At 49.1% G+C, this 27,757-nt stretch overlaps 1 protein-coding gene across 2 annotated transcripts in view; it reads left to right on the forward strand.

Moving 5' to 3' along the window:
• Nucleotides 1-27,534, forward strand: part of LOC140428645 (transcription factor-like 5 protein) — a 71,228-nt gene extending 43,694 nt beyond the window's left edge. Inside the window, exon 6 of one of the 2 annotated variants that reach the window (XM_072515323.1) lies at nucleotides 26,015-27,534. In XM_072515323.1, the coding sequence (XP_072371424.1) occupies nucleotides 26,015-26,137 (123 nt within the window). In that variant the 3' untranslated portion in view covers nucleotides 26,138-27,534. Of the gene's footprint in view, nucleotides 1-778; nucleotides 1,190-26,014 lie in introns of those variants that run through there. The other variant, XM_072515325.1, reaches the window with a different exon arrangement.
• The last annotated feature ends 223 nt before the right edge of the window (nucleotides 27,535-27,757 follow it).

The raw sequence follows: 27,757 nt of genomic DNA on the forward strand, positions 1-27,757 counted from the left end.
AAGATGCACTGCAGGAACTCATCATGTCCCTTTGCAGCACCATGCAAACCCTAGAAGGACAAAGGCAGCAAATAAATGGGAACACAGCCTGGAAGTTCCACTCCAAGCCACTCACCATCCTAACTTGGAAATATATCGCCGTTCCTTCACTGGATCAAAATCCTGGCACTCCCGCCCGAACAGCACTGTGGGTGTATCTACATCACATGGATTTCAGCAGTTCAAGAAGGCAGCTACCCCATCACCACTTTCTCAAGGGCATCAAGGGATGGCAATAAATGCTGATCTAGCCAGCAAAGCCCTTGAATGAATTAATTAAAAATAGTTGATGCTGGAGCACAGTCTTGGGAATCCTACAGAAGGAGACTCTGGAGACAAGATTGAAACCCTGTGTCATGTGAGAAGGCATGAACTTTAAAAGGCGTTTCTCCTCCATATTCTATTGTTTAAGTTCTGTTTAAAAAAAACACATCATCCTCCTGAAATGTAGCGGTCCTTTGCATTGTGTGAACATTCCAATCAAGCCAACACAAAGGACTAATAGATGAGACATCTGCCCAACTAGCTCCAGACAAAGGCAGAGCTATTTGTGACTCCTCATCTCCAACGTTGTGCTAATAGTTCCACAGTTATCTGCTCAAAATACAGTGGATTTTAATGAGGGTCCTGAATGTGTATCATTAACTGAATGGCTCAACCCGAAGCCACCCTGTCACATGACCAACACTTGAGCTGTTTGAATTGCTCTAATCATACAGCTTTTGAATTTTGCCTTCAGTTGCAGCTAAACCTCAGAAGTGAAAACCAGAGTCCAGGCCAGCTGCCTGCCCCCGACCTCCATCTATTTCAAAGTCTGATCTCCAGAAAGAACACTTTTTTGCATGCGAAGTGACTTAATTCCCAGAATACAAGAATACATTTGCTGCATCGGGCTCAACCTGCAACCGTGTTCCAAGGACCAAGACCAGGAATTCTGCCAGACAAAGCCACCTGTTGGAATCTTCATTGGACATTGAGTTACTCTATTCTGCAATACCTAGCACTGTTGCTTCACAGCGCCAGGATCCAGGTTCGATTCCCGGCTTGGGTCATTGTCAGTGCGGAGTCTGCACGTTCTCCCCCTGTCTGCACGGGTTTCCTCCGGGTGCTCCGGTTCCTACCACAAGTCCCAAAAGATGTGCTTGTTAGGTGAATTGGACATTCTGAATTCTCCCTCCGTGTACCCGAACAGGCGTCGGAATGTGGCAACTAAGGGCTTTTCACAGTAACTTCATTGCAGTGTTAATGTAAGTCTACTTGTGACAATAAAGATTATTATTATTACCTTCTTGATAATTTTTTAAAAGTAACTCATCATTTGTAACTTCCCTTTTTCTGCCTTTCTACCTTGTATGCTCATGGCAGCATCTGGTGTGCCACTGATGGGTGTGGCCAAGCTCAATCAGTGGCACACCAGATGCTGCCATTCCTCAGTGCACTCCTCAGAAGCGCTGCCCCACTGCAGGGGAATAGCAGATCTCCCCCCAAATAATGTATACATGCACCGTGGCCGTTAGCACCCTCCCTGGCACTCTGTTCCTATCAGGGTCGAGGCTTCAACATCAGCTCGCCCAATCCGTAGGACCATCAGCTGTCTCCAAGTCCTGCCTGCCCACTGAGCCCCTGTTGCCATCCATCTTGCTCCCGGACAGGTTGTCACAACCTATGTGTCACACCCAGGGCCCACATCACACTGCAGCTATGTTCCCAGAAAACACACATTTCCCTGCTTCACTCCTATCAGTAGGACCTGCCTACAAACCAGCCTCTTAGCATGGAGATGATTGGTGGCACATGGTGACCCTCCCCACCACACAACCAGGTGCCACCCTACTGGTGGGATAGCACATGAGGACACCCGCAGTAAACCCAACCATGGAAGCAGGGCATGGGCCTCAGAGCCTATCACTGACATGGGTTGCGGCAGCCACTGGTACCCCTGTTGACAGGGATGGGTGGTGAGGATAGTGATTCCCCGGTGTCACTCACTGTTGGGACAGGGGTGCAGTTTGGAAGAGAGCATATCGGCTGAGCGGTGGGGGTGGGTTTAGTGAGAACGTGGAGGGTGGAGCTGAAGTGAAATTCAGGGTCTGTTAGATTTGGATGGGCAAGGGAATACTCACCCTGCTAACATGTCTTTTCTCCCCCTGCTATGTACCTGGCCATGGTTACAGCTGAACACGTGGCTGCAGGAATGGTGTAGGAGGGAGGGCTTCAGGTATTTGGATAATTGGAGCGCATTCTGGGGAAGGTGGGACCTGTACAAGCAGGACGGGTTGCATCTGAACCAGAGGGGCACCAATATCCTGGGAGGGAGATTTTCAAGTACTCTTCGGGAGGGTTTAAACTAATTTGGCAGGGGAATGGGAACTGGATTTGTAGTCCAGCAACTAAGGTAGCCAATATTCAGGACGCCAAAGCGTGTAATGAGGCAGTGGGGAAGGGAACATTGACAAAGGAGAGTACTTGCAGGCACCGAGATGGGTTGAAGTGTGTATACTTCAACGCAAGAAGCATCAGGAATAAGGTGGGTGAACTTAAGGCATGGATCGGTACTATGATGTGGCCTGAATATCGGCTACCTTAGTTGCTGGACTACAAATCCGGTTCCCATTCCCCTGCCAAATTCCCCTGCACTGTGGGCATACCTACACCTGAAGGACTGCAGCGGTTCAAGAAGGCAACTCACCACCTTCTGAAGGGCAACTAGGGATGGGCAATAAATGCTGGCCTAACCAGCGATGGCCAGATCCCGTGAATTAATTTAAAAAATAATTGACCACGCAGATTGCCCCAAGCTTTGGACCTCATGGCTGTGATTTTTCTCACCCAAGGCTTTCACCGCAGACGCCACCCATTCAGTGTTGGCCTGGGTGCCACACATTGTCAGCACCATCTACTGTGCTTGAAGACGGTTGGACTCCTCCAGATGCACCTGCAGGCGCATTAAAGTTGCTGACAGCCCCTCCTGTAAATTCTGGCTTGTGTCTGCATCTCCACCATAGGATCATTATTGGTTCTCAACTGGATTGTACCAAGAACTTGAGTGCCCGATCCAGGATCATAACCTAATACAAAATTGAGGGGCATAGACAGAGTGGATAGTCAGAGGCTTTTCCCCAGGGTAGAGTGGTCAATTACTAGGGGGCATAGGTTTAAGGTGAGAGGGGCATGGTTTAGAGTAGATGTACGAGGCAAGTTTTTTACGCAGAGGGTAGTGGGTGCCTGGAACTCGCTACCGGAGGAGGTGGTGGAAGCAGGGACGATAGTGACATTTAAGGGGCATCTTGACAAATACATGAATAGGATGGGAATAGAAGGATACGGACCCAGGAGTGTAGAAGATTGTAGTTTAGTCGGGCAGCATGGTCGGCACGGGCTTGGAGGGCCGAAGGGCCTGTTCCTGTGCTGTACATTTCTTTGTTCTAAATTGGGCGTTCTGGTGGAATTTAGAATCCTCAGACTCATTGATGGTAGCGGAGGATGCAATTTGCATTTGAGATTGTTTGATGAAAGAGAAAGTGTTAATAGAGGGCATTCATGGTATTTATGATAACCGTCCCCTTGTTGTAAATGTCTTAGTAAACAGAATAGTTACAGCGAGAATTGTTCCTAGCTTACCCATGGAAGAGTTAGATTTTATACTGACTAATGATTTGACAGCTTTGAAATTCTTACCATATCTGAGGGCTTTAAGAGAGCCAGTTGAGATGAGAGAAACAGAGATTTTTCAGGAGGAACATCATGGGCTGTTCCTCCGTTGAGCGGTACCGAGCTTGTAAAGCTGTACAGAATGAAATGCAAAGCCACTAGACCAAGACCAAGAAAGATTGGTATCAGAAATGCAGGAATGTCAAAGACTGTGTGAGGAATTAAGATCTAATAAGGAAAAACTGACCAGTATAGAGAACGCACTTTCACGCCCAGAAGATGAGTTTGCTAATAAAAATGAGAACTGGTGAGAACACTTCAGTGTTAGTCAAAGGAAGTAGAACACTTCAATGAAGACTTGAAACATCTCAACGATAACCTTGTAGAAACAAAATTCAACAAAGATATATCTCCATCTAAAACTTGATGAATTTCATGTGTCAAAAGTCTCTAAGTATTGTAAAAATAAACCTTGGAACAGGCAAATAAATTGTTGTTGAATCAGAACAGTTGGTTGAATGCAGGGTCAAAAACCAAAACCGCTAAACTTTTGGAACTTCATTGTGAAAACAGCAAAGAAATTCTTGAACTCCAAGCAACCTGGAGTGCAAGAAAGGCAAAACATGGTATGGAAGAACAGATCTAGACTTTGAAAAGCAGATGAGGAAAATTTGAAGAAACAGATTGCGAGTCTAAGGAGCAATAAGCAGCCATGGAATAAAGATTCCAAAATTAACGGAATTCCCATGTGAAGTTGTTAAGCTTGCTTCAGGGTTCTGCAGATCACTCTGAAAGAAAGGTAACTGAAACATTGGAGGATTTGCCAAAATGAATGAAAATATTAATAACATTGGAAAATAAAAGAATAAACAAATATTTGGAGGAAATTACAAAAAAATGGAAATGGAGTTGCAGTTTTCAAGCGTCAGTGAGAGGAACACCAACATGTGCAGAAGGCTCTGGCTCATCCCTTGGCTGAACTAGAAATTGACTTGAGTAAAGGGATAAAAATTCCCGTGGTGCAGGTGGATTCATTTGCTGTTGAACAAAACAATAATGCCAAAATGTGTTCTGGAGGAAGTGAGTGACGAAGTAAATTTTGAAGTTGCTTGTCATTCAGACATACACGGTTTCCATAGAAACATTTCAAAACCCATTGAAGGCATGCTTCCATCAACAGTGAAGAAGAGTGACTTCCGGTTGCGGCGATGCGGAGCTATGCCGCACATTTCGGCAGCTCCCGCTAGAACGGACTTTTGGGCTCTCCGGAGGAGCCCCAACGGAACTTTTTTGATCTAATCCCGTGTGGGAAGGTGAAGTAAGGTCCCCCTTCCATAGTGTATGGAGGGGACTAGAAGTGGAGGGACAAAAAAAGAAGCTTTGGAGCAGCGGCAGAAACGAGGGGGAGAAAACAAGATGGCGGAAGGCGGAGATCGAGCAGCATGGGGGCCGGACCAGCAGGAGTTTCTCAGTCGCTGCATGGAGGAGCTTAAAAAGGAGGTGCTGGCGCCAATGCTGTTGGCGATCGAGGGGCTGAAGGCGACCCAGAAGGCCCAGGCGGTAGAGCTCCGAGAGGTGAAGGAAAAAACCAATGAGAACGAGGACAAGATCTTGGGTCTGGCGGTGAAGATGGAGGCGCACGAGGCGCTGCACAAGCGGTGGGCAGAGATTCGAAGTCCTGGAGAACAGGTCGCGGAGGAAGAACCTCCGGATTCTAGGTCTCCCCGAAGGAGTGGAGGGGGCTGATGCTGGGGCGTATGTGAGCACGATGCTCCATTCGCTGATGGGTGCGGAGGCCTCTCCGAGCCCCCTGAAGCTAGAAGGGGCTCACCGGGTCCTGGCGAGGAGACCCAAGGCTGGTGAGCCGCCAAGGGCGATTGTGGCGAGGTTCCATCGTTTCGCGGACAGAGAGAGTGTCCTGAGATGGGCCAAGAAAGAGCGGAGCAGTAGATGGGAGAATGCGGTGATCCGAGTTTATCAGGACTGGAGTGCGGAGGTGGCAAAAAGGAGAGCTGGCTTCAATCGGGCCAAGGTGGTGCTGCATAAAAAAAGGGTGAGATTTGGAATGCTGCAGCCAGCGTGACTGTGGGTCACGTTCCAGGACCGACACCACTATTTCGAAACGCCAGATGAGGCTTGGACCTTTATCCAAACGGAAAAATTGGACTCGAACTGAGGGGCTGTGGTAGTGGGGGAGATGTTGGTCCCAGGTTCGATTCCGGCTTGGGTCACTGTATGTGCGGTGTCTGCACATCCTCCCCGTGTGTGCGTGGGTTTCCTCCGGGTGCTCCGGTTTCCTCCCACAGTCCAAAGATGTGCAGGTTAGGTGGATTGGCCATGATAAATTGCCCTTAGTGTCCAAAATTGCCCTTAGTGTTGGGTGGGGTTACTGGGTTATGGGGATAGGGTGGAGGTGTTGACCTTGGGTAGGGTGCTCTTTCCAAGAGCCGGTGCAGACTCAATGGGCCGAATGGCCTCCTTCTGCACTGTAAATTCTATGATTGTATACGGGGTTGTAAATATGGGTAAAGAATGTTTCACGGATGGGACGATGAATGGGGATGGGGGCAGAGTTTTTGATGGGGGGACAGTGGGAAATGTGGGCGTCGGTACTGGAGGGAGGTGAGACTCGGGGATGGGGGAATTAGGATAAGGCCGCAACAGGAGCTGTGCCACAGGGGGCGGGGCTGGCTTGGGAAAGCGCAGGCTTTTTCCCGCGCTAGGGATGGGGGGGGAGGGAGGAGCGCAAGGATGAGGAGGGATTTCCACACGGGGGGCCAGGGTCAGCAGGAGTCAGCTGACTTACGGAAGTATTATGGGTGGAGCAAAAGACCTAGATTTGGATCTAGCGGGGAGGGAGGGGGGGACAATTGGGTTGCTGCTGCAATGGCCGAGGGGGAACTGAAAATGGAAGAGGTGGTCGGGGCGGGGGTTCCCCGTCTGGGGGACTGGAGGGTGCGGGAGACCCGGGCACGGGACTGGCCTAAAATAGGAGATGGCTAGTCAGCAGGGGGGTGGGGTGGGTAGCCCCCCAATCTGGATGATCACGTGGAATGTGAGAGGCCTAAATGGGCCGATTAAGAGGGCCCGAGTGTTCGCGCACTTAAAGGGACTGAAGGCAGACGTGGTCATGCTTCAGGAGACACATCTGAAGGTGGCAGATCAGGTCAGGTTAAGAAAGGGATGGGTATGACAGGTGTTACATTCGGGGCTGGATGCGAAGAATAGAGGGGTGGCAATACTGGTGGGGAAGCGGGTGTCGTTTGAGTCCGAGAACATAGTGGTGGATAACGGAGGCCGATACGTGATGGTGAGTGGTAGGTTGCAGGGGATGGGGGTGGTATTGGTGAATGTATACGCCCCGAACTGGGACGACGCTGGATTCATGAAACGTATGTTGGGGCGCATCCCGGACTTGGAGGTAGGAAGCTTGATAATGGGGGGGGTGATATGCAGAGGCCCCTGATGAGGGACTACTCAGGGAGAGGCGAAGTCTCCAGACGGAGTTCGACCTGTTGACCACAGGGAAGGCAGAGACACAGTGGAGAAAGGCACAGGGGGCGATGTACGAATATGGGGAGAAGGCGAGCCGGATGCTGGCACATCAGCTCCGTAAGAGGATGACAGAGAGGGAAATAGGTGGAGTCAAGGATGGAAGGGGAACTACGGTGCGGTGAAAGTGAATGAGGCATTCAAGGCCTTCTACGAGGAGCTGTATAGGTCCCAGCCCCCAGGGGGAAAAGAGGGGATGCGACGATTCTTGGACCAACTGAGGTTCCCGAGGGTGGAGGAGCAGGAGGTGGCTGGTTTGGGGGCGCCAATTGGGGTAGAGGAGCTGGTTACAGGACAGGGGAGCATGCAGGCAGGGAAGGCTCCGGGACCGGATGGGTTCCCGGTGGAGTTCTATAGAAAGTATGTAGACCTGTTAGCCCCATTGCTGGTAAGGACTTTCAATGAGGCAAGGGAGGGGGGGACCCTGCCCCCGACAATGTCGGAGGCGACGACCTCTTTGATCCTGAAGCGGGATAAGGACCCGCTGCAATGTGGGTCGTATAGGCCGATCTCGCTCCTCAACGTAGATGCCAAGTTGCTGGCAAAAGTGTTAGCTACGAGGATTGAGGACTGTGTCCCGGGGGTGATTCACGAGGACCAGACGGGGTTTGTAAAGGGCAGGCAGCTAAATACCAATGTGCGGAGGCTGCTGAATGTGATTATGATGCCATCGGTGGAGGGAGAGGCGGAGTTAGTGGCAGCCATGGACGCGGAGAAGGCCTTTGACCGGGTAGAGTGGGAGTATTTCTGGAAAGTGTTGAAGAGGTTCGGGGGAGGGGGAGGGTTTATTAGTTGGGTTAAGCTCCTGTATAAAGCCCCGGTGGCGAGTGTGGTCACGAACCGGCGGAGGTCGGAGTATTTCCGGCTGTACCGAGGGACGAGGCAGGGGTGCCCCCTGTCCCCCCTGCTGTTTGCATTGGCAATTGAACCCCTGGCCATGGCGTTAAGGGTGTCGGGGAAATGGAGGGGGGTGGTCCGAGGGGGAGAGGAGCATCGAGTATCGCTGTACGCAGACGACCTGTTGCTGTATGTGGCGGATCCAGTGGAGGGGATGGGTGAGGTCATGCAGATCCTAAGGGAGTTTGGAAACTTCTCGGGCTATAAGCTCAATGTGGGAAAGAGCGCGCTCTTTGTGGTGCATCCGGGGGATCAGGGAAGAGGGATAGACGACATACCTCTGAGGAGAGTGGAAAGGAGCTTTTGATACTTGGGGATCTAGGAGCTGGGGGGCACTGCACAAACTTAATTTGATGCGGCTGGTGGAACAGATGGAGGAGGACTTTAAAAGGTGGGACATGTTGCCACTCTCGCTAGCGGGTAGGGTACAGTCGATTAAAATGGTGGTCCTCCCGCGATTTCTTTTTGTATTCCAATGCCTCCGAATTGTGATTACCAAGGCTTTCTTTAAGAGGGTTAGCAGGAGCATTAGGATTTGTGTGGGCGAGTAAGACCCCGAGGGTAAGGAAAGGGTTCCTGGAGCGTAGCAGAGATAGAGGAGGGCTGGCATTGCCGAATCTGAGTGGCTACTATTGGGCAGCCAATATGGCGATGATCCGTAATTGGGTGATGGAGGGAGAGGGGGCGGCATGGAAGAGACTGGAGATGGCGTCCTGCAAAGGAACGAGCCTGGGGGCGCTGGTGACGGCACCGCTGCCGCTCTTGCCGACAAGGTACACCACGAGTCCGGTGGTGTTGGCAACGCTAAAGATCTGGGGGCAGTGGAGACGACACAGGGCTGCGATGGGAGCCTCGGTGTGGTCCCCGATCAGAGATAACCACCGGTTTGTCCCAGGAAGGATGGACGGGGGGTTTCAGAGCTGTCATTGGGCAGGGATTAGAAGAATGGGGGACCTGTTCATCGATGGGACGTTTGCGAGCTTAGGGGCGCTGGAGGAGAAATTTGGACTACCCCCAGGAAATGCCTTCAAGTACATGCAAGTGAGGGCGTTTGTGAGGCGGCAGGTGAGGGAATTCCCGCTGCTCCCGGCACAGGGGATTCAAGACAGGGTGATTTCGGGCGTATGGGTCGGAGAGGGCAAGGTGTTGGCAATATACCAGGAGATGAAAGAAGAGGGGGAGGGTCTGGTAGAGGAGCTGAAGGGTAAATGGGAAGAGGAGCTAGGGGAGGAGATTGAGGAGGGTCTATGGGCTGGTGCCCTAAGTAGGGTTAATTCCTCTTCCTCGTGTGCCAGGCTTAGCCTGATACAATTTAAGGTTGTTCACAGAGCGTATATGACGGGGGCGAGGCTGAGCAGGTTCTTTGGGTGGAGGACAGATGTGGGAGGTGCTCAGGAAGCCCGGCGAACCATGTCCATATGTTTTGGTCATGCCCGGCACTGGATGGGTTCTGGAGGGGAGTGGCGAGAACAGTATCTAAGGTAGTGAAAGTCCAGGTCAAGCCAAGTTGGGGGCTAGCACTATTTGGAGTAGCGGACGAGCCGGGAGTGCAGGAGGCGAAAGAGGCCGGCATTCTGGCCTTTGCGTCCCTGGTAGCCCGGCGAAGGATCTTGTTAGTGTGGAATGATGCGAAGCCCCCCTGTGTGGAAGCCTGGATAAATGATATGGCAGGGTTTCTTAAGTTGGAAAGGATAAAGTTTGCCTTGAGAGGATCTGTGCAGGGGTTCTCCAGGCGGTGGCAACCGTTCCTAGACCATCTCGCGGAGCGTTAGATGGAGTTCGGTCGACAGCAGCAGCAACCCAGAGGGAGGGGGGGGGATATCTCTTTCCGGGGGGGGGGGGGGGGGGGAGAGGGAGGGATAGCGAAGGGGGGTTCTTCGGGGGAGCATCTGAGCAAGAAAATACATAGACGATCCGGAAAACTGATGTGTACAGGAGGAATCCAATGTACAAAGTTGTGTATCATATTGATTTGCCATGTTTATGTCTTGCTATGCGAGTTTTTTCTTCTTTTTTGTAACGGGGGGGGGGGGTTGTTTATATGGTTGAAAAATTCTGTTAAAAATTCTTAATAAACATATTTTCAAAAAATAGAGTAAAAATCCATATTCTTCTGTATTAAAGTCATTTGTAGCATATAACCTGACAAATATGTACCCATATCGAACTATAGAACAGTTACAAGCACAGAAGGACACCCAGGTGCCCTGTCTAATCCCACCTTCACCTGATCCATAGCCCTGGAGCTTACAGCACTTAAAGTGCAGATCCAGGTACTTTTTAAAAGAGTTTAGGGTCTCTTCCTTCACCCACCAACCCAGACAGTGAATTCCAGACTCCCACTACCCTCTGCGTTAAAAAGGTTCTTCCTCCGGTGTCCATGTACATAGATCCCTGAAAGTTGCCACCCAGGTTGAGAGGGTTGTTAAGAAGGCGTACGGTGTGTTAGCTTTTATTGGTAAAGGGATTGAGTTTCAGAGCCATGAGGTCATGTTGCAGCTGTACAAAACTCTGGTGCGGCCAGCATTTGGAGTATTGCGTGCAATTCTGGTCGCCGCATTATAGGAAGGATGTGGAAGCATTGGAAAGGGCGCAGAGATTTACCAGTATGTTGCCTGGTATGGAGGGAAGATCTTATGAGGAAAGGCTGAGTGACTTGAGGCTGTTTTCGCTAGAGAGAAGAAGGTTAAGAGGTGACTTAATTGAGGCATACAAGATGATCAGAGGATTGGATAGGGTGGACAGTGAGAGCCTTCTTCCTCGGATGGTGATGTCTAGCATGAGGGGACATAGCTTTAAATTGAGGGGAGATAGATATAAGACAGATGTCAGAGGTAGGCTCTTTACTCAGAGAGTAGTAAGGACGTGGAATGCCCTGCCTGCAACAGTAGTGGACTTGCCAACACTAAGGGCATTCAAATGGTCATTGGATAGACATATGGACGATAAGGAAATAGTGTAGATGGGCTTTAGAGTGGTTTCAGAGGTCGGCGCAACATCGTGGGCCGAAGGGCCTGTACTGCGCTGTAATGTTCTATGTTCATGTCCCTTCTTACTTATCTTGAATTTATGTCCCCTGGTTCTAGAACTCTCCACCAAGGGAAACAATTTTATCCTGTTCACTCTATCATTTCCACTCAAAATTTTGTACACCCCAATTAAGTCATCCTCATCCTCTTTGTTCCAAAGAAACTAATCCCAACCTATCCAATCTCTTCGGTAACTGCACTTTTCTAGCCCTGGCAACATTATAGTAAACCTCGTCTGCAATCTCTCCAGAGGAATAACGCCTTCCTGTAATGTGGCGACCAGAACTGCACAAAAAACTCCAGTTTTGGCCTCACCAGTGTTTTATACCATTCCAACATTATATCCGTACTTTATATTCTATACCTCTGCCAATGAAGGAGAACATTCCATCTGCTTTACAACCTTATCTACTTCAACTGCTGCCTTTAGGTACCTGTGTACTTGTATGCGAAGATCTCTCATTTCCTCTTCGTATATTCCCATTTATTGTGTACTCCCTATAACTTTTTGACCTCCCTAAATGCATGGCCTCACACTTCTCTGCTAAATTCCATCTGCCATTTTTATTTTATTTTTTGAAAATATTTTATCAAGGCATATATAATTTTAACACCAATTTTCAATAGCCCTGTTGCCTCACGGCGCCGAGGTCCCAGGTTCCGATCCCGGCTCTGGGTCACTGTCCATGTGGAATTTGCATATTCTCCCCGTGTTTGCGTGGGTTTCACCCCCACCACCCAAAGATGTGCAGGGATTGTCCCTTAATTGGAAAACAATGAATTGGGTACACTAAATTAAAAAAAAAAAAAAAATTTCAAGAGTAAAAAAACAACAGAACAAATAACACCCACCCAACCAACAACCAAACCCAGGCAACGTGGCTTACATACACAGTTCCCCAGTCCCCCCTTTCCCACTAACTATTTCCCACCTCAACCATCCCTCAATGCCTCCCTCTTTCTCTTTATCACCCCCCCCCCCCCCCCCCCCCCCCCCCTTATATCTGCTGACAGCTTAATTTTTCCCAAAGAAGTCGATAAACGGCTGCCTCCAGGCAAACCCTAGCATCGATCCTCTCAGGCGAACTTGATCTTTTCAAGCCTGAGAAACCCGGCCATGTCACTAACCTCTATACTCCCGATTTTGGGAGTTTTGAGTCCCTCCACGCCAATAAGATCCATCTCCGGGCTACCAGGGAGGCAAACGCCAAAACATCAGCCTCTCTCGCCCCCTGCATCCCGCCCGGGTCTTCTGACACACCAAAGATAGCCACCTCTGGACTCAGAACCACCTGTACCTTCAATACCGTAGACATGACATCGGCAAATCCTTGCCAGAATCCTCTAAGCTTCGGACATGCCAAACCATGTGGACATGGATTGTGGGCCCTCCCGCACACCGCCCATACCTAGCTTCCAGCCCTTCAAAGAACCTGCTCATATGGGCCATATTCTCCCCGTGGGGCTGGTTAGCACAGGGCTAAAGAGCTGGCTTTTAAAGCAGACCAAGACAGGCCAGCAGCACGGTTCAATTCCTGTACCAGCCTCCCCGAACAGGCGTTGGAATGTGGCGACTAGGGGCTTTTCACAGTAACTTCATTTGAAGTCTACTTGTGACAATAAGCGATTTTCATTTTCATTTCATTTCACAATCATATGCGCCCCTGTTAAACACCTTGAATTGTATCAGACTAAGCCGGCACATCCTCCCACAATCCCGCCTCTAATTCCTTGCCCAATTCTTCATCCCATTTTCACTTCATCTCACCAATCCTGGTTCTCTCCCATTCCATGAGTTCTTTGTAAATTTCTGAGTCCTTCCCTTCCCCCACTCCTGTTTTCAACACTACCCTTGTCCTGTATTCCCTGGGGCAGTAGGTGCGAAAAGGTCGAACCTGCCTCCGCGCAAAGTCCCTCACCTGCAGGTAGCGGAACCCATTCCTCCCGGGCAGCTCAAACTCCTCCTCCAAGCACGGAAAGCTGCTGTCAATAAACGGCTCCGCTCGCGCCCTTTTCAAATGCTCCTCTTGCGCTTTTTTAGATTCCCGGCACCTCTTGCACTCTTAGTCTCTCAGCTCCTCTCACGCTCTTTTCAAACACTCTTTTAGACTCATAGCTCCGCTCTAGCTCTTTTCAAACTCCCGGCTCCTCTCCTGCTCTTTTCAAACACTCTTTTAGACTCCTAGCCTCTGCTCTTGCTCTTGTCAAACCTCCCGGCTCCTCTCGTGCTCTTTCAAACTCCCGCTTGTCTCATACTCATTAGTCTTCCCGGCTCCTCTCACGCTCTTTTCAAGCTCACGGCTCCTCTCACTCATGCTCTTCTCAAACGCCCGGCTTCTCTTGCACTCTTTTCAATTCCCAGCTCCTCTCGTGCACTTTTCAAACGCTCTTCTTGCACTTTTAGATTCCAGCTCCTCTCACACTCATTTAGTCTCTCAGCACCTCTCGCACTCATTTAGTCTCCCACGTTTTCTCGCGGACTCCCGGCTGCTATCGCGCACTTTTCAAACTCCCGGCTCCTCTCGTGCTCTTTTCATACAACCGACTCCTCTCGTGGTCTTTCAAACTCCTGCCCTCTTTCTCGACCTATTTCAGACTCACGGCTCCTCTCGTGCTCTATTCCTTTTAAAAATAAATTTAGAGTACCCAAATGGTTTTTTTTTCCAATTAAGGGGCAATTTAGCGTGGTCATCCACCCAACCTGGCACACATCTTTGGGTTGTGGAGGTGAAACCCACGCAGACACGTGGGAGAATGTGCAAACTCCACACGGACAGTGACCCAGAGCCGGGATTCAAACCCAGGTCCTCAGCGCCATAGGCTGCAGTACTAACCACTGTGCCGCGTGCCACCCTCTCGTGCTCTTTTCAACTCCCAGCTTGTCTCACGCTCTTTAGTCTCCTGGCTTGTCTCATTCTTTCAAGCTCACGCTCCTCTCTTGCTCTTTTAAAACACCCCGGCTCCTCGCAACAACTTTTCAAACTCCAGGCTCCTCTCGCGCTTCACAGCTCCTCTCTTGCTCTTTTCAATCCCACGGCTACCTCTCGCGCACTTTCAAACTCCAGGCTCCTCTCGCGCTCTTTTCAAACTCCAGGCTCCTCTCGCGCTCTTTCAAGCCCCACGGCTCCTCTACGCGCCCCTTCAAAATACTCCTCTCCGTGCTTTTTTAGAATCCCGGCTCCTCTCGCACTCTTAGATTCCCCAGCTCCTCACGCATTCTTTAGACTCCTGGCTCCTCTCGCGATCTTGAGATTCCTGGCATCTCGCTCGCTCTTTTCGAACTCCTGGTTCCTTGCGCGCTCTTTCGAATTCCCGGCTCTTTTTATGTGAAGAGGGTAGACCCCAGAGTATTGGCAGTTACATCAGAAAGTTGTAAACCCATGATAAAAGATAGTAATACACCTTCCAGGGTGTTTCTAAAGGTTAAGCCTTTAGAATAAAATGGCCGAATTCTCTGCTAGCGCCGCTGGTAGCAGAGTTACTGTTGAGAACTGGCTTTTACATGGCGCAGCTAACAACCTCCCACCAGGCGGAGCATCGGTGTGGGGGCGGCACCGACTTTTTCATGTAAAACTTGACGCTTCCTCCGGACATAGCCTCAAATCAGAGAATCCAGCCCTATGTTCTCCCGCCAGAGCTGAATTGCAACTGACCAGGAAGCAAATCCCAATCCTTAACCATGCAGATTTATGCACGACGAGGATTGCGAGGGATTCCCAAGTGAATCCCGCTTTCGGTTTGCATTTTGAGCGGGCGGCTTGATAGCAAGGTCCATTCCTTCCACTGCATAACAATTCACCCCCCTCAGCAAAATTTAGCAACCCCCACCCAGATCTTCTGGGTCCCCTCCTCTCCTTTCCCCAGTACGGGATTACTCGACCCGCCCCACCTCCCTCACAGGGACCCCCGAAATAAAGAAACCCCAGATAGAACACCTAAAGAAGCGAATCCCATTCAGAAACGCCATAAATGTAGTGACCCCCAACAGAGACCCTCAAATTAAGGAGACCCCATCCAGAAGAGAGATCCCTAACAGTAATCCCCCCCCCTCCAGAAGAGAGACCCCTATCAGGAAGCCCCCCTCCAAGATGAGAGACCTTTGTGAGGGCCACGAAGAATCCAGCACGAGTTGAAGGATAGGAAGAAATAACATTTATTTACAATAACGTATATATACACAACAGCAGCAGCATCTCCCTTGGTGGTCACTCTCCTCGAGCCGGTTCCAAACTGGCCAGCTTTATTTATGCAGGGAATCTGCTAATGATTTCTCCGCCCCCCCCCCCCACCCCCCCCCCCCCCCTCATTGGGGAAGCTCATACTCCCAAAGGATTGTGGGATTGCCATTAGTCCCCAGCCAGTGGTAAGCAGGCAGGTTATAACATCCCTCCCCCCCCAAAGTCCAAGGAATCCATCGAAGACCCTGGCGAAGGAGGGCGTCGGACTCGTTTTGCCGCAGGCTGGGCACCATTTGCGCGAGGCGCTGGATCAGGCGGCGTGTAACAAGATGGAGAACGGCGCTTCCGTGATGAACGGCGTAACGGTTGTACATCCATGGCCCGAGGATTCCCCCTCTGAGGCGTCCTGTGTCTCCATCTCGGAGTCGGAGTCCGCTACCTCCGTCATCTTGGCGTCCCCATCTCCACATGGTTCTGCAATGAGCTCCGGGGGCGGGGAATCTTTGGAAGGGATGGTCTTCTGGACCGAACGTGGTCTACATGCTTGCGCTGGAGACGACCCTGGGCTTACACCTGGTAAGAGATAGGGCTTGGTTGGCGAAAGAATACGCCAGGGACCCACTGGGCACCACCAGCAAAATTCCGAACGAACACTGAGTCACCGGGCGCAAACTGCCGAATCGGCTGATGGCGAGAAAACCCTGTCCCTGCCGTACTTTTGCGCAAATGTCCGGGAAAACCATGCTAAGGTGGGTGTGAAGTCTCCAGCCCATTAGGAGTTCCGCGGGAGCTACCCCAGTCACCGCATGCGGGTGATCCTATATGAAAACAAAAAACGAGCCAGTCTCGTGTCCATCGACCCGGAAGACTGCTTCTTTAGGCCTCGTTTGAATGTCTGCACTGTGCGCTCCGCCAACCCATTTTTAGCCGGGTGGTATGAGGCGGTGCCGATATGACGTATGCCGTTCATCTTCATAAACCTCGCAAACTCCTCACTTGTGAACGGAGTATCGTTGTCCGTGACCAGCACCTCGAGGAGGCCATGCATACTGAAAGACAAACGCATCGTCTCGATTGTTGCACAGGACGTTACGCCTACCATCTTATGCACCTCTAACCATTTAGACTGGGCATCGATTAATAGGAGGAACATGGATTCTGAAAAAGTGCCGTCGAAATCCGCATGCAAGCGCGCCCAAGGTCGCCCTGGCCATTCCCAGTGATGAGGGGGCTCAGCCGGCGGAAGCTTCTGATGCTCCTGGCAAATGGAGCCGTTTTGGGCCACCTTCTCAATGCCGGTGTCGAGGCCTGGCCACCAGACATAACTCTGGGCCAACATTTTCATTTTGGTCACACCCGGATGCCCATTGTGCAAGTCTCTCAGTATTAGCTCATGTCCTTGTTTAAACGAGTCTGACACCCTCCTTCACCAGGGGCTTGTTTAGCACACTGGGCTAAAGAGCTGGCTTTTAAAGCAGACCAAGGCAGGCCACCCTCACGGTTCAATTCCCGTACCAGCCTCCCCGAACAGGCGCCGGAATGTGGCGACTAGGGGCTTTTCACAGTAACTTCATTGAAGCCTACTTGTGACAATAAGCCATTTTCATTTCCTTTTTCCGGGACAATCACACGCGTCCCCCACAAGAGGATACCATCTTCCACGCTAAATTCTGACAGCTTGGAGGAAAATGCCCGCAACTCGCCTGGGAGCTGTCCATGCTGCTTCCCATACAGGACTACCGAACCTTTGACAGAACTGGCTCCGTCTGGGTCCACTCACGGATCTGTGATGCCGTGACAGGCAAGGTGTCCATAAAATTTAGGGTTGCAACCACCTCACCGGTCGTGGGGGTCGACATGGGCCGGTCGATAAAGGCAATCGGCTCAATGCGTCGGCATTCGTTATCTGGGTTCCTGGTTTGTGCTCCAGAGAATACTAGTAGGCAGCGAGCAACAAAGCCCAGTGCTGGATCCGTGCAGAAGCAATGGACGGTATTGGCTTATCCTCTCAGAAAAGTCCCAGCAGAGCCTTATGATTAGTCACGATAGTGAAGTGGCGGCCATACACGTACTGGTGGAAGCGTTTCACCGCAAAGACAACTGCCAGGCCCTCCTTCTCGATCTGCGCGTACCTCTTTTCCGCTGCAGTCAATGTGCGGGAGGCGAAAGCTATCGGCCGCTCGGTCCCGTTCTCCATCTTGTGGGACAGGACGGCCCCAATACCATACGGGGATGCATCACATGTGATGAGCAAAGGCTTTCCAGGATCATAGTGGGTTAGTAACCCAGACGACGACAATTGTTGTTTTACCCGCCGGAAAGCGGATTCTTGCGGCTGACCCCAAACCTAGGTGTGATTCTTCTTTAGCAGAAGGTGCAACGGAGCCAGCGTAGTTGCCAGATTAGGGAGGAACTTCCCGTAATAGTTTACGAGGCCGAGAAAAGAACGAAGATGCAAAGTGTCAGTCGGGGCGGGGGCCTGTTGAATTGCGCGCACCTTCTCTGCGACAGGGTGCAAAACTTTGCGGTCCACCCAATAACCCAGGTAGACTACTTCCTTCGCTTGAAAGACGCACTTTGTGCGACTCCAGCCTCCGAAAAGCATCTAAGAACAGCCTTCAAATTTTCCAAATGTTCCTGCTCCGACGTCCCCGTAATCAAAACGTCGTCTAAATAGACAGCGACAAGCGGTTAACCTCTCAAAATGCCCTCCACGACGCGTTGAAAAATAGCGTAGGCAGAGAATATCCCAAAGGGCAACCTTGTATATTCATACAGGCCCTGGTGTGTATTAATCATTACATATGGCCGGGAGGCAGGGTCCAGCTCCAACTGTAGGTAGGCATGACTCATATCTAATTTCGTGAACGAGAGTCCGCCTGCAAACTTCACGTAGAGATCCTCTTTGCGAGGCATTGGATATCGGTCAAGCCGGGAAGCCGTATTCACTGTTTATAGTCGCCGCACAAGCGGACTGTGGCATCTGGCTTCATTGCAGGTACAGTTGGTGCTGCCCAGTCAGCAAAACGGATGGGCCTGATAGTTCCCAAAGTCTCCAAACGAGTGAGTTCCCCTTTTTACCTTCTCGAGCAAGGCGTAAGGCACTGGGCGCACCCGGAAATAGCGCGGCGTGGCTCCTGGTTCGACTTGGATATGGGCTACGGCCCCTTTTATTTTCCCCAAACTGGGCTGGAATACATCTGGGTACCGTCCTAGCACCTCTGTCAACCCTCCAGAAACTGTTTGGAGGATGTGCTGCCATTGCAACCGCAAATGGCGCAACCAGTCCCGACCCAACAGGCTGGGCCCGTGGCCGCGCACCACGATAAGTGGGAAACGCCCCTCCTGGCGTCCATAAACAACAGGGGTCATTGTAGTTCCTGCAATGTCCAATGGTTCCCCCGTATAGGTGGCCAACCTGGCCTGTGTGTCGGTTAATGTAAGGTCTGCATACCCTGCTTGATGCGGTTGAATGTCCTCTGGGCGATCATGGAGACCGCTGCGCCAGTGTCCAACTCCATCTCAAGCGGATGACCATTGACCCGTACGGTCACCTTAATGGGGGCCACACGGGGAGCTGCCACACAATGCAGCTGCAGGCAGTTGTCCTCCGTCTCCACGTCCTCGGGAGTAGTCGCAGCAGGTTCATCCAAATGGAAGGTACGGCCCCTGGGCTGGCCCCAGTTTCTGTCAGAACAACGGCGCCTCTGGCGCCCCCAGGACCGGTGTCCGCGACGGGGTCAGGGCCCACAAGTCTGACACGGACATGCCTCCTCATCCATTGGTTCTGGAGAAGGCTCCCTTCGGGGAGGAATGTCCAACAGCCACTGGCGTCGATCCAGACTTCGCCTCGCCCAAGGTACCGCAGGAGTGCGGGGGGACATTTTCGGACGGAAGGGGTTGCGCCCCAAGGCATGCACCTCCATTCCCTGTAGCTCCTGCACTCCCCGTTCTGCGCTCTCTCGGGACAATACTATTTGAATGGCCTGTTGAAAAGTCAATGTTGGCTCAGCTAACAACTTTCTCTGGGGCCGCATTGTTAATACCGCAAACCAAACGGTTGCGTAACATTTCTGACAAGGTCTCACCATAGTCACAGTGCTCCGCAATCCTGCGTAGCCTGGATGGAAACTCGGCAAGGGATTCTCCTGGTGTCCTCTCAGCGGTATTAAACCGGTAACGCTGGACTATCGTGGACGGGGTTGGGTTAAAATGTTGCCCCACTACGTTCACAAGTTCATCAAACGTTTTGGTGTCCGGCGCAGCTGGGTACGTAAGGCTCCTAATCACCCCAAAGTATGCAGGCCGCAGGCAGTGAGCAATATGACCACCTGACGCTCGTTTTCGGTGATGTTGTTTGCCCGGAAATAGTAATGCATCCATTGTGCACACTGGTTCCAGCTTTCCAGCGCAGCGTCAAAAACATCCAAACGTCCATACAGAGGCATGGTGTAATAGAAAACAATTTCCAACCTGTATCCAACAAAAATCCAGGGAGGTGGTTTCAGCAGTGTAGACAGCTATTCACTTTAACCCTCGTCACCAGTTTTGTGAGGGCCACAAAGAATCCAGCACGAGTTGAAGGATAGAAAGAAATAACATTTATTTACAATAACGTATATATACAGCAGCAACTCCCTTGCTGCTCACTCTCCTCTAGCCGATTCCAAACTGGCAGCTTTATTTATGCAGGGAATCTGCTAATGATTTCTCCACCCCCCTCATTGGGGAAGCTCATACTCCCAAAGGATTGTGGGATTGTCATTAGTCCCCAGCCAGTGGTAAACAGGCAGGTTATAACAGAGACCCTTGCCAGGAAGGCCCCCCTCCTCCCCTCAGAAGAGAGACCCCTGTCTGGAAGCTAGAGAGCATCCAGATAGAGGCAGTGAAAAAAAATCACTGCGTTAACACTCACCTGGGCAATATACCTGCCTGGCCCAGACACAGGAAACAGCCTGTCAATTCCTGCAAAGAGAAAATCTGTCAGCTGAGTTTAAACCCCCTCAGATCTTTGATCTGCAAGCCTTCATTCATTTTTCTTTGATATTGATTTTACTAAACTGGGATTGACAGTTTCCACACACCCCGGCTGTCAGCATTGTTCCATTCATCTCCTTCACGGTTGAGTAACTCTGAAGTGGGCTAACCAATGTTTCTAAACATCAAGCTTTGATTGACTGCTCCTGGAACACTTCAACAGAAGTGTTTCCAATCACCTACCTTCAAGGTTGAGTAACTTTGAAGTGGTCAGCTAGAAACTGACAACGCTTAACTAGAAACCTAGCCTAAAGCTCTGGGGACTCTGGGTCAAATCCCACTATGGCAGATGTTGAAATTTGAATTCAATTAAAAATCTGGAATTAAACGTCTAATGATGACCATGAAATCAGAGGCAGGTTTAGCACAGGGCTAAATAACTGGCTTTTAAAGCAGACCAGGCAGGCCAGCAGCACGGTTCAATTCCCGCACCAGTCTCCCCGAACAGGCGCCGGAATGTAGCGACTAGGGGCTTTTCACAGTAACTTCATTTGAAGCTTAATTGTGACAAACGATTTTCATTTCATTTCAAATCATTGCCGATTGTCATTAAAAACCCATCGGTTTGACGGTAAATGTTCTTTAGGGAAGGAAATCTGTCATCTTTACCTGGCCTGGCCTACATTTGGCTCCAGAACCATATCAATGTGGCTATGTGGTTGACTCTTAAAAACACCCTCTGAAATGGCCCAGCAAACTACTCCATTCAAGGACAATTAGTAATGGGCAATAAATCGCTTGCCCAGCCAGTGATGCCCACATCCCATGAGCGAATTAAAAAAAATCTCGTGGACTGCTTCAGTATCTGTGGAACTGCGAATGATACTGAACACCATACAATTGACAGTGAGCATCCCCACTTCTGACCTTATGTTGGAGGGAAGATCATGATGAAGCAGTTGTAGATGGAGACGCCTACTGTGATACCCTGTGACTGAGATGATTGACCGCTAACAACAAGAAGCATTGTCCTTTGTGCTAAGTATGGCTCCAACCAGTGGAAAGTCTTTCCCTGATTCCCATTGACTCTAGTTTTGCTCGGGCTCCTTAATGCCACAATCGGTTAATGCTGCCTTGATATTAAGGGCAGTCACTCTCACCTCACTTCGGAATTCAGCTCTTCTGTCCATGTTTGGACCCAGTCTTTAATGAGGTCTGGAGCTAAATGAGCCTGGTCGTGCCCAAACTGGGCATAAGTGAACAGGTTGTTATTGACTAAGTGTAATTTTGATAGCACTGTCAGTGACTCATTCCATCACTTTGCTGGTGACTGAGAAATGGCTGTTAGGTCAGTAATTAGCCGGTTTGGATTTGTCCTCCTTTTTGTGGGTGTAGGAAAGCAATTTACTCTTATGCTGGGGAGTATTCAAAACCTGTTGGGCGGGTTCTCCGGTCGCGACTCTGAATCCGCGATCGGCCAGAGAATCCCATATTGCGCCGAAATCGGGGGGCGGCGCACTTGTGCGATGCTCCGCCCCCTCAAAAACGAATGCCGGCGGGATGGCCTCAGGACATCACCTGAGGCCCTCCCCCGATGGGCCAAGTTCCCAACGGCATGGAACACTTATGTTTTTTTCCGGGAACCTCGCGTGGCAACGCCAGACTGAGTCCAGCACCGCCATAGTCCGGGGGGAGCCGGGGGCTTTACGCTGCGTGCCTGCTAGCCCCCCACCGGACAGAGGATCGGTGCAGCTTTTGCACCGTTTTTTCTGGCATAAATCGCCACTGTTCCCACGCCGGCTTCAGCACTTAGTCTTCAAATCCGAGAGTCCACCCCGTTGTGCCTGAAAGAAATGCTTTGTGTAGTTTACACTTTGCACTTATAGAACTAGAATAGTCAGTGCACTATGACACATCATGTAACATGCTGAAAGGGTTTAAGGAGGCAAGAACAAGTTTACTTGCATCAAGTTAATATAGACAAGTATTAGAAATGTTGGGGGAGACGTTCTCCTGCCTGAAAAATAAATAAAAAGCAGTTGATAATCTAGTGTGGACCTTGTGCCCCCATTCGTGAATCAACTTTCAGGCACGCCTTTAAATGGGACCAGAACAAATGGTAGGCTGGACAATTAAATAAATCGAGCACATACACCTGTTGTATGATTGCAATTTTAACAAAATGGCAGAGGTACATGGTGCAGGTCCTGGTTCTCCTGGCGTTGAAAGCCCTAACCAGCAATCCTGAAGAGACTTCACCAAAATGTAAGAGAGCTATCTGTGGACCCATGAGAAGCAGTAGTGCTCCTGCAGTCCTCACAGAAATCTTCAGTCCAGCCCATCCTCATTTATATTCATTCGGCACCATCAGCTCATCAACAAAATCAATATTTTAAACCTCATTCAATGAGGAATACTGAATAGTTTCTAGCTCGTCTGCTAACTTTGTTTGGCACACTTTTCTCTTCTGACTCTAATCTTTTTAAAATAAATTTAGAGTACCCAATTCTTATTTTCCAATTAAGGAGCAATTTAGCATGGCCAATCCACCTACCCTGCACATCTTTGGGTTGTGGGGCCAAGGGAGGCAGCACTGTAGCACAAGTGGATAGCACTGTGGCTTCACAGCGCCAGGGTCCCAGGTTTGATTCCTTGCTGGGTCACTGTCTGTACGGAGTCTGCACGCTCTTCCTGTGTCTGCGTGGGTTTCCTCCGGGTGCGCCAGTTTCCTCCCACAGTCCAAAGACGTGCAGGTTCGGTTGATTGGCCATGATAAATTGCCATTAGTGACCAAAAAGGTGAGATGGGGTTATTGGGATAGGGTGGAAGTGAGGGCCTAAGTGGGTCGGTTACGGGGACAGGATGGAAGTGAGGGCTTAAGTGGGTCGGTGCAGACTCGATGGGCCGAATGGCTCCCTTCTGCACTGTATGTTCTATGTAGCTAAGGAAGGATGTGCTGGCCTTGGAAAGGGTCCAGAGGAGGTTCATAAGAATGATCCTTGGAATGAAGAACTTGTCGTATGAGGAACGTTTGAGGACTCTGGGTCTGTACTCGTTGGAGTTTAGAAGGATGAGAGGGGATCTTATTGAAACTTACAGGTTATTGCGAGGCCTGGATAGAGTGGACGTGGAGAGGATGTTTCCACTTGTAGGAAAAACTAGAACCAGAGGACACCATCTCAGACTAAAGGGACGAACCTTTAAAACAGAGATGAGGAGGAATTTCTTCAGCCGGAGGGTGGTGAATCTATGGAACTCTTCGCCGCAGAAGGCTGTGGAGGTCAATTCACTGAGTGTCTTTATGACAGAGGTTCTTGATTAATAAGGGGATCAGGGGTTATGGGGAGAAGGCAGGAGAATGGGGCTGAGAAAATATCAGCCATGATTGAATGGTGGAGCAGACTCAATGGGCCGAGTGGCCTAATTCTGCTCCTATTCTTGTGGTCTTATAATCCTGAAGAAAGGAGATTCCTATAACCCTGCCAGCCACCGTCCTATTGTATTTGCATCTTTAATTCCTAGATGTAGGGAAGTTATTTTTGACATGCAAACTATCATCAAGGATCATAATTGTAGTTTATGAGCAGCACGGTGATGCAGTGGGTTAGCCCTGCAGCCTCACGTCGTCGAGGTCCCAGGTTCGATCCCGGCTCTGGGTCACTGTCTGTGTGGAGTTTGCACATTCTCCCTGTGTTTGCGTGGGTTTCACCCCCACAACCCAAAGATGTGCAGACTAGGTGGATTGGCCATGCTAAAATGACCCTTAATTGGAAAAAATGAATTGGGTATTTTAAATTTTTTTTAAAAATAAATAAATGTAGTTTACCATCATATATGATGTGAGAGGGAGTTTGAGATACTGCCATTATGTCCACTGGAAAAGAGCAGCTTAAGAGAATATTGAATAAAGGTTCTCCAAATTAAAACTTATGGATAGAATTAATTAGGAATGATTATTTCCCCTAGTTAGGGAATCAGTGTTGAAGAGTCAATCGGCAGGCTGTGTAATTCCGATATAAAGTCCATAATTTTTCATTTAAAAAATATTACTTTACTTGTTGAAATCATCCTTTGTCTACTATTTTGTAAAATAATTTATATACTTGAATGTAAAACTTGTTATCCAGTGGTCACTTTGTCATTGAAGAGAAAATTAATGTTTTATTAGGTTACGGTCCACAAACCATAGGGTGGGATTTTCTGGCCCCTCCCACTTGTGGGATCTTCCAGCCCCGTATAAGTCAACAGGGATTTCAATGGATTGCCACATCCGCCACAGGAAAACCCGGCACAGTGGGGCCGGAAAGTCTCGGCGATAGAAAATAAATTTATTAGGAAAAATCACTAGGACATGTGACCTTCTAAGAGAACTTTCATTCAAAACCAGTGGTAGCTATTTTCCTGATCTATATCCCCACAGCTTCATGTATCCATTTCAATGCACTTTATTTTCACACAGCATCATGCATAATACAAGCTGCTCAACCACGTGAGAGAGGTATGTATGAAGCCTGTACCAGACTGGTTCTTACCTGAATTTCTAAGAAGGGTATAGTAGCAATATCATTGTCCACAATATCCCAGCTACGGGTCCAGATGCTCATTATCAGCAAGGTTCAAAAGATTAAGAATCCAGCCCTAGCCTCAACAACGTAGAAAAGAGGAGCAAGTATAAATTTGATTACTTCACAACCTGTGCCACGCAAAGAAGAAAACCTTCAAGCAAAGGTTGAAATGCTTCTTTTCTTTGTGAAAGGTGCACACCTTGGGCGCGATTCTCCACTCCCACGCCGGTTGGGAGAATCGCCTGGGCCGCCAAAATTTCCGGGGACGCCGGTCCGACGCCCTCCCGCGATTCTCCCAAGCGGCGGGAACGGCCCGGTCGAGTTTCACGGGCCGGAGAATCGCCAGAGATACCGAAAATGGCGATTCTCCAGCACCCCCGCTATTCTCAGGCCCGGATGGGCCGAGCGGCCAGGCCAAAACGGCGGGTTCCCCCGGCGCCATCCACACCTGGTCGCTGCAGTCGTGGGCGGTGCGTGAATGCTTGCGGGGGGGGGGCGAGGGGGGATCCTGCACCGGGCTTCACCTGGAATGTGGGGTGGCCCGCGATCGGTGCCCACCGATCGTCGGGCCGTCCTCTCTGAAGGAGGACCTCCTTCCTTCCACGTCCCCGCAAGATCCGTCCCCCATCTGCTTTCGGGGCGGACTTAGAGAGGACGGCAACCACGCATGCGCGGATGACGTCCGTTATGCGGCGCCGGCCGCGTCATCTGTGCGGCGCCGCTTTTACGCGGGCGACAAGGCCTGGCGTGTGTAGATGACGCGGCCCCGATACTAGCCCATTGTCAGGGCCTGAATCGACCGGGGCCGTTCCGCGCCGTCGTGAATCTCGACGGCGTTCACGACGGCGCGGCCACTTCGGCGTGGGAGTGGAAAATCCCGCCCCTTGTCTTAGTGCCTCATAATGTCTGGCTACAGGGCTAATTGTGGTATCCTGGGATTTCCACAAATGAGGTAGATCAGCCAGACTCATTAAAGATGTGTATGATTTACAAGGAATTAGGACTTTAGGATCATGAGTATTAAATAAGACTTAATTCATTTTAGTCGCAAGTTACATATATATATATATTACAAGTAATGTTGATAGAGTAAATGGCAAATAGTTGAATATTCTTTATCTTCAAGGAATTTGAGAGTGTTTTCTGTGGAAAAACTGGCAGACGACTGAAACAACCAAGAGTAGAAGCACCAGTAGATCACTCAGTAACTACCAGTCTACACAATCATGGTGTGATGGAAGGGAAATGAACTCCAGTGTGAGTGAATTTGCAGCTCCAAGAGGCACAGGTTAGATATAACTGCCCGATTCACCGTACCAAAACCCAGGGTCAAGGAATGGAAAAGTGTAGCCAAGCACAGAACTATAAACCCATGGTTATCCCAGCTTAATGGCTAGGTGGTATTTATCTCTAACAATGTTCAGAACTATAAACTTGCACTGTAAAATCAAAGATGTGGCAGAAAAGTTGAATCCACTATGATTTATGCCATATATCGGTTTGTGCTTCCCCAAATCCCTGAAAGAAAATCTGTCTTATTTTGTCGTCTGTAATCTTTTATTTATACTTTATTTTACCTCCTTCAATTTTTCTGTTGGAGGGAAAAGACAAGACAATGTATGCTTGTGGTGGAAAGGTATGTCTCCCATGCTCAGATTTCCAGCTTTTCTGGTGGAATCTGACAAGGATGCCCACAAGAGAAATCCCAAATGTGAATGTCAATCATCAACAACGTTTTAAGGTTGGCTTAGTTGAAGGTCCAACACCATTATCACCCCAACTAAGCCACCATCTAAAACCATTCAAAATGTTTTAATGCACATTACACATAATATATAAATGTTTTAATATACGTTTGTAAAAATCACAGATCATATTTTCCCTATCTATCTTTGGCATTTAAATTGAATGCAATTGGAGCAGAGGAGTTGGATAATCTCAGCAATGGTATGGTGCCTGAACTTTGTGTAAAGAGATTTTTGGCTTGTTAGCTGGAAACTGTTGCCAATAGTAACTAACACTGAAAACTCCACACCTAAATGCTGCTATTAAAGCGAAGGCACAGTTAGAGACCGTATCAGTTGAGCAATAAACAATCAGATATACGGAACTATAAAGTTACTTGGTGAAAACTAGTAAGACTAATAGCAGAAGTGCAGAAATGTGCATGTTTTACTATACCAAAAGATTTCATATCAATATATGAAACAGTAGTTTGGGGGAAAAATATAAAACACTTTTTCACAAGACTGAAGCACTTTAATAAAGCATGCTAAGAGGGTTGTTAAGTTTTGCCATTTTAAACGGCAAAAAAATCAAAAGGATCTGTACTTTTGGTGGGAACTGATAGTTAACTTCTATATAGGCTTTAAAATTTATGCAATATATTTAAAGTACAAGATATTTATAAACTTTAACCACAACACAAATGATTCCTTACTCTATAAAGAAGTTTTATTCATTAAGTGAAATCTGTTTGCAGTTTTATTTCAATGACCAGTTAATTGTTGGAGGTACTATTGATCTGTAAAATAAAGGATGACCAAATCATTTAAAATAAACTTGTTTCCTAAACTAAACCATACAATGTACACTGCTATATCATTTAAGTATATTTAATATTTATTTAGGTTATACTGCATAGCTTTTAGTTAATATGTTCAAAATAAATATAAACAGTAAACCCTTGAAGGGTTTTCTGTCAACTTAAATAGTGTGTAAATAACAAAGCAAATGTATTAATGGGATGTTTCACAGTATATTAAATTCAGATATACAGAAGCTCTATCATTTACATTAAGTTTTAAATCAAATTATTGTATTTTATCTTTTTGAGCGAATAAAGGTATTCATCAAATCTTTTGTTATT

Source organism: Scyliorhinus torazame, chromosome 8 (assembly GCF_047496885.1).
Source record: "Scyliorhinus torazame isolate Kashiwa2021f chromosome 8, sScyTor2.1, whole genome shotgun sequence".
NCBI classification, from domain to species: domain Eukaryota; kingdom Metazoa; phylum Chordata; class Chondrichthyes; order Carcharhiniformes; family Scyliorhinidae; genus Scyliorhinus; species Scyliorhinus torazame.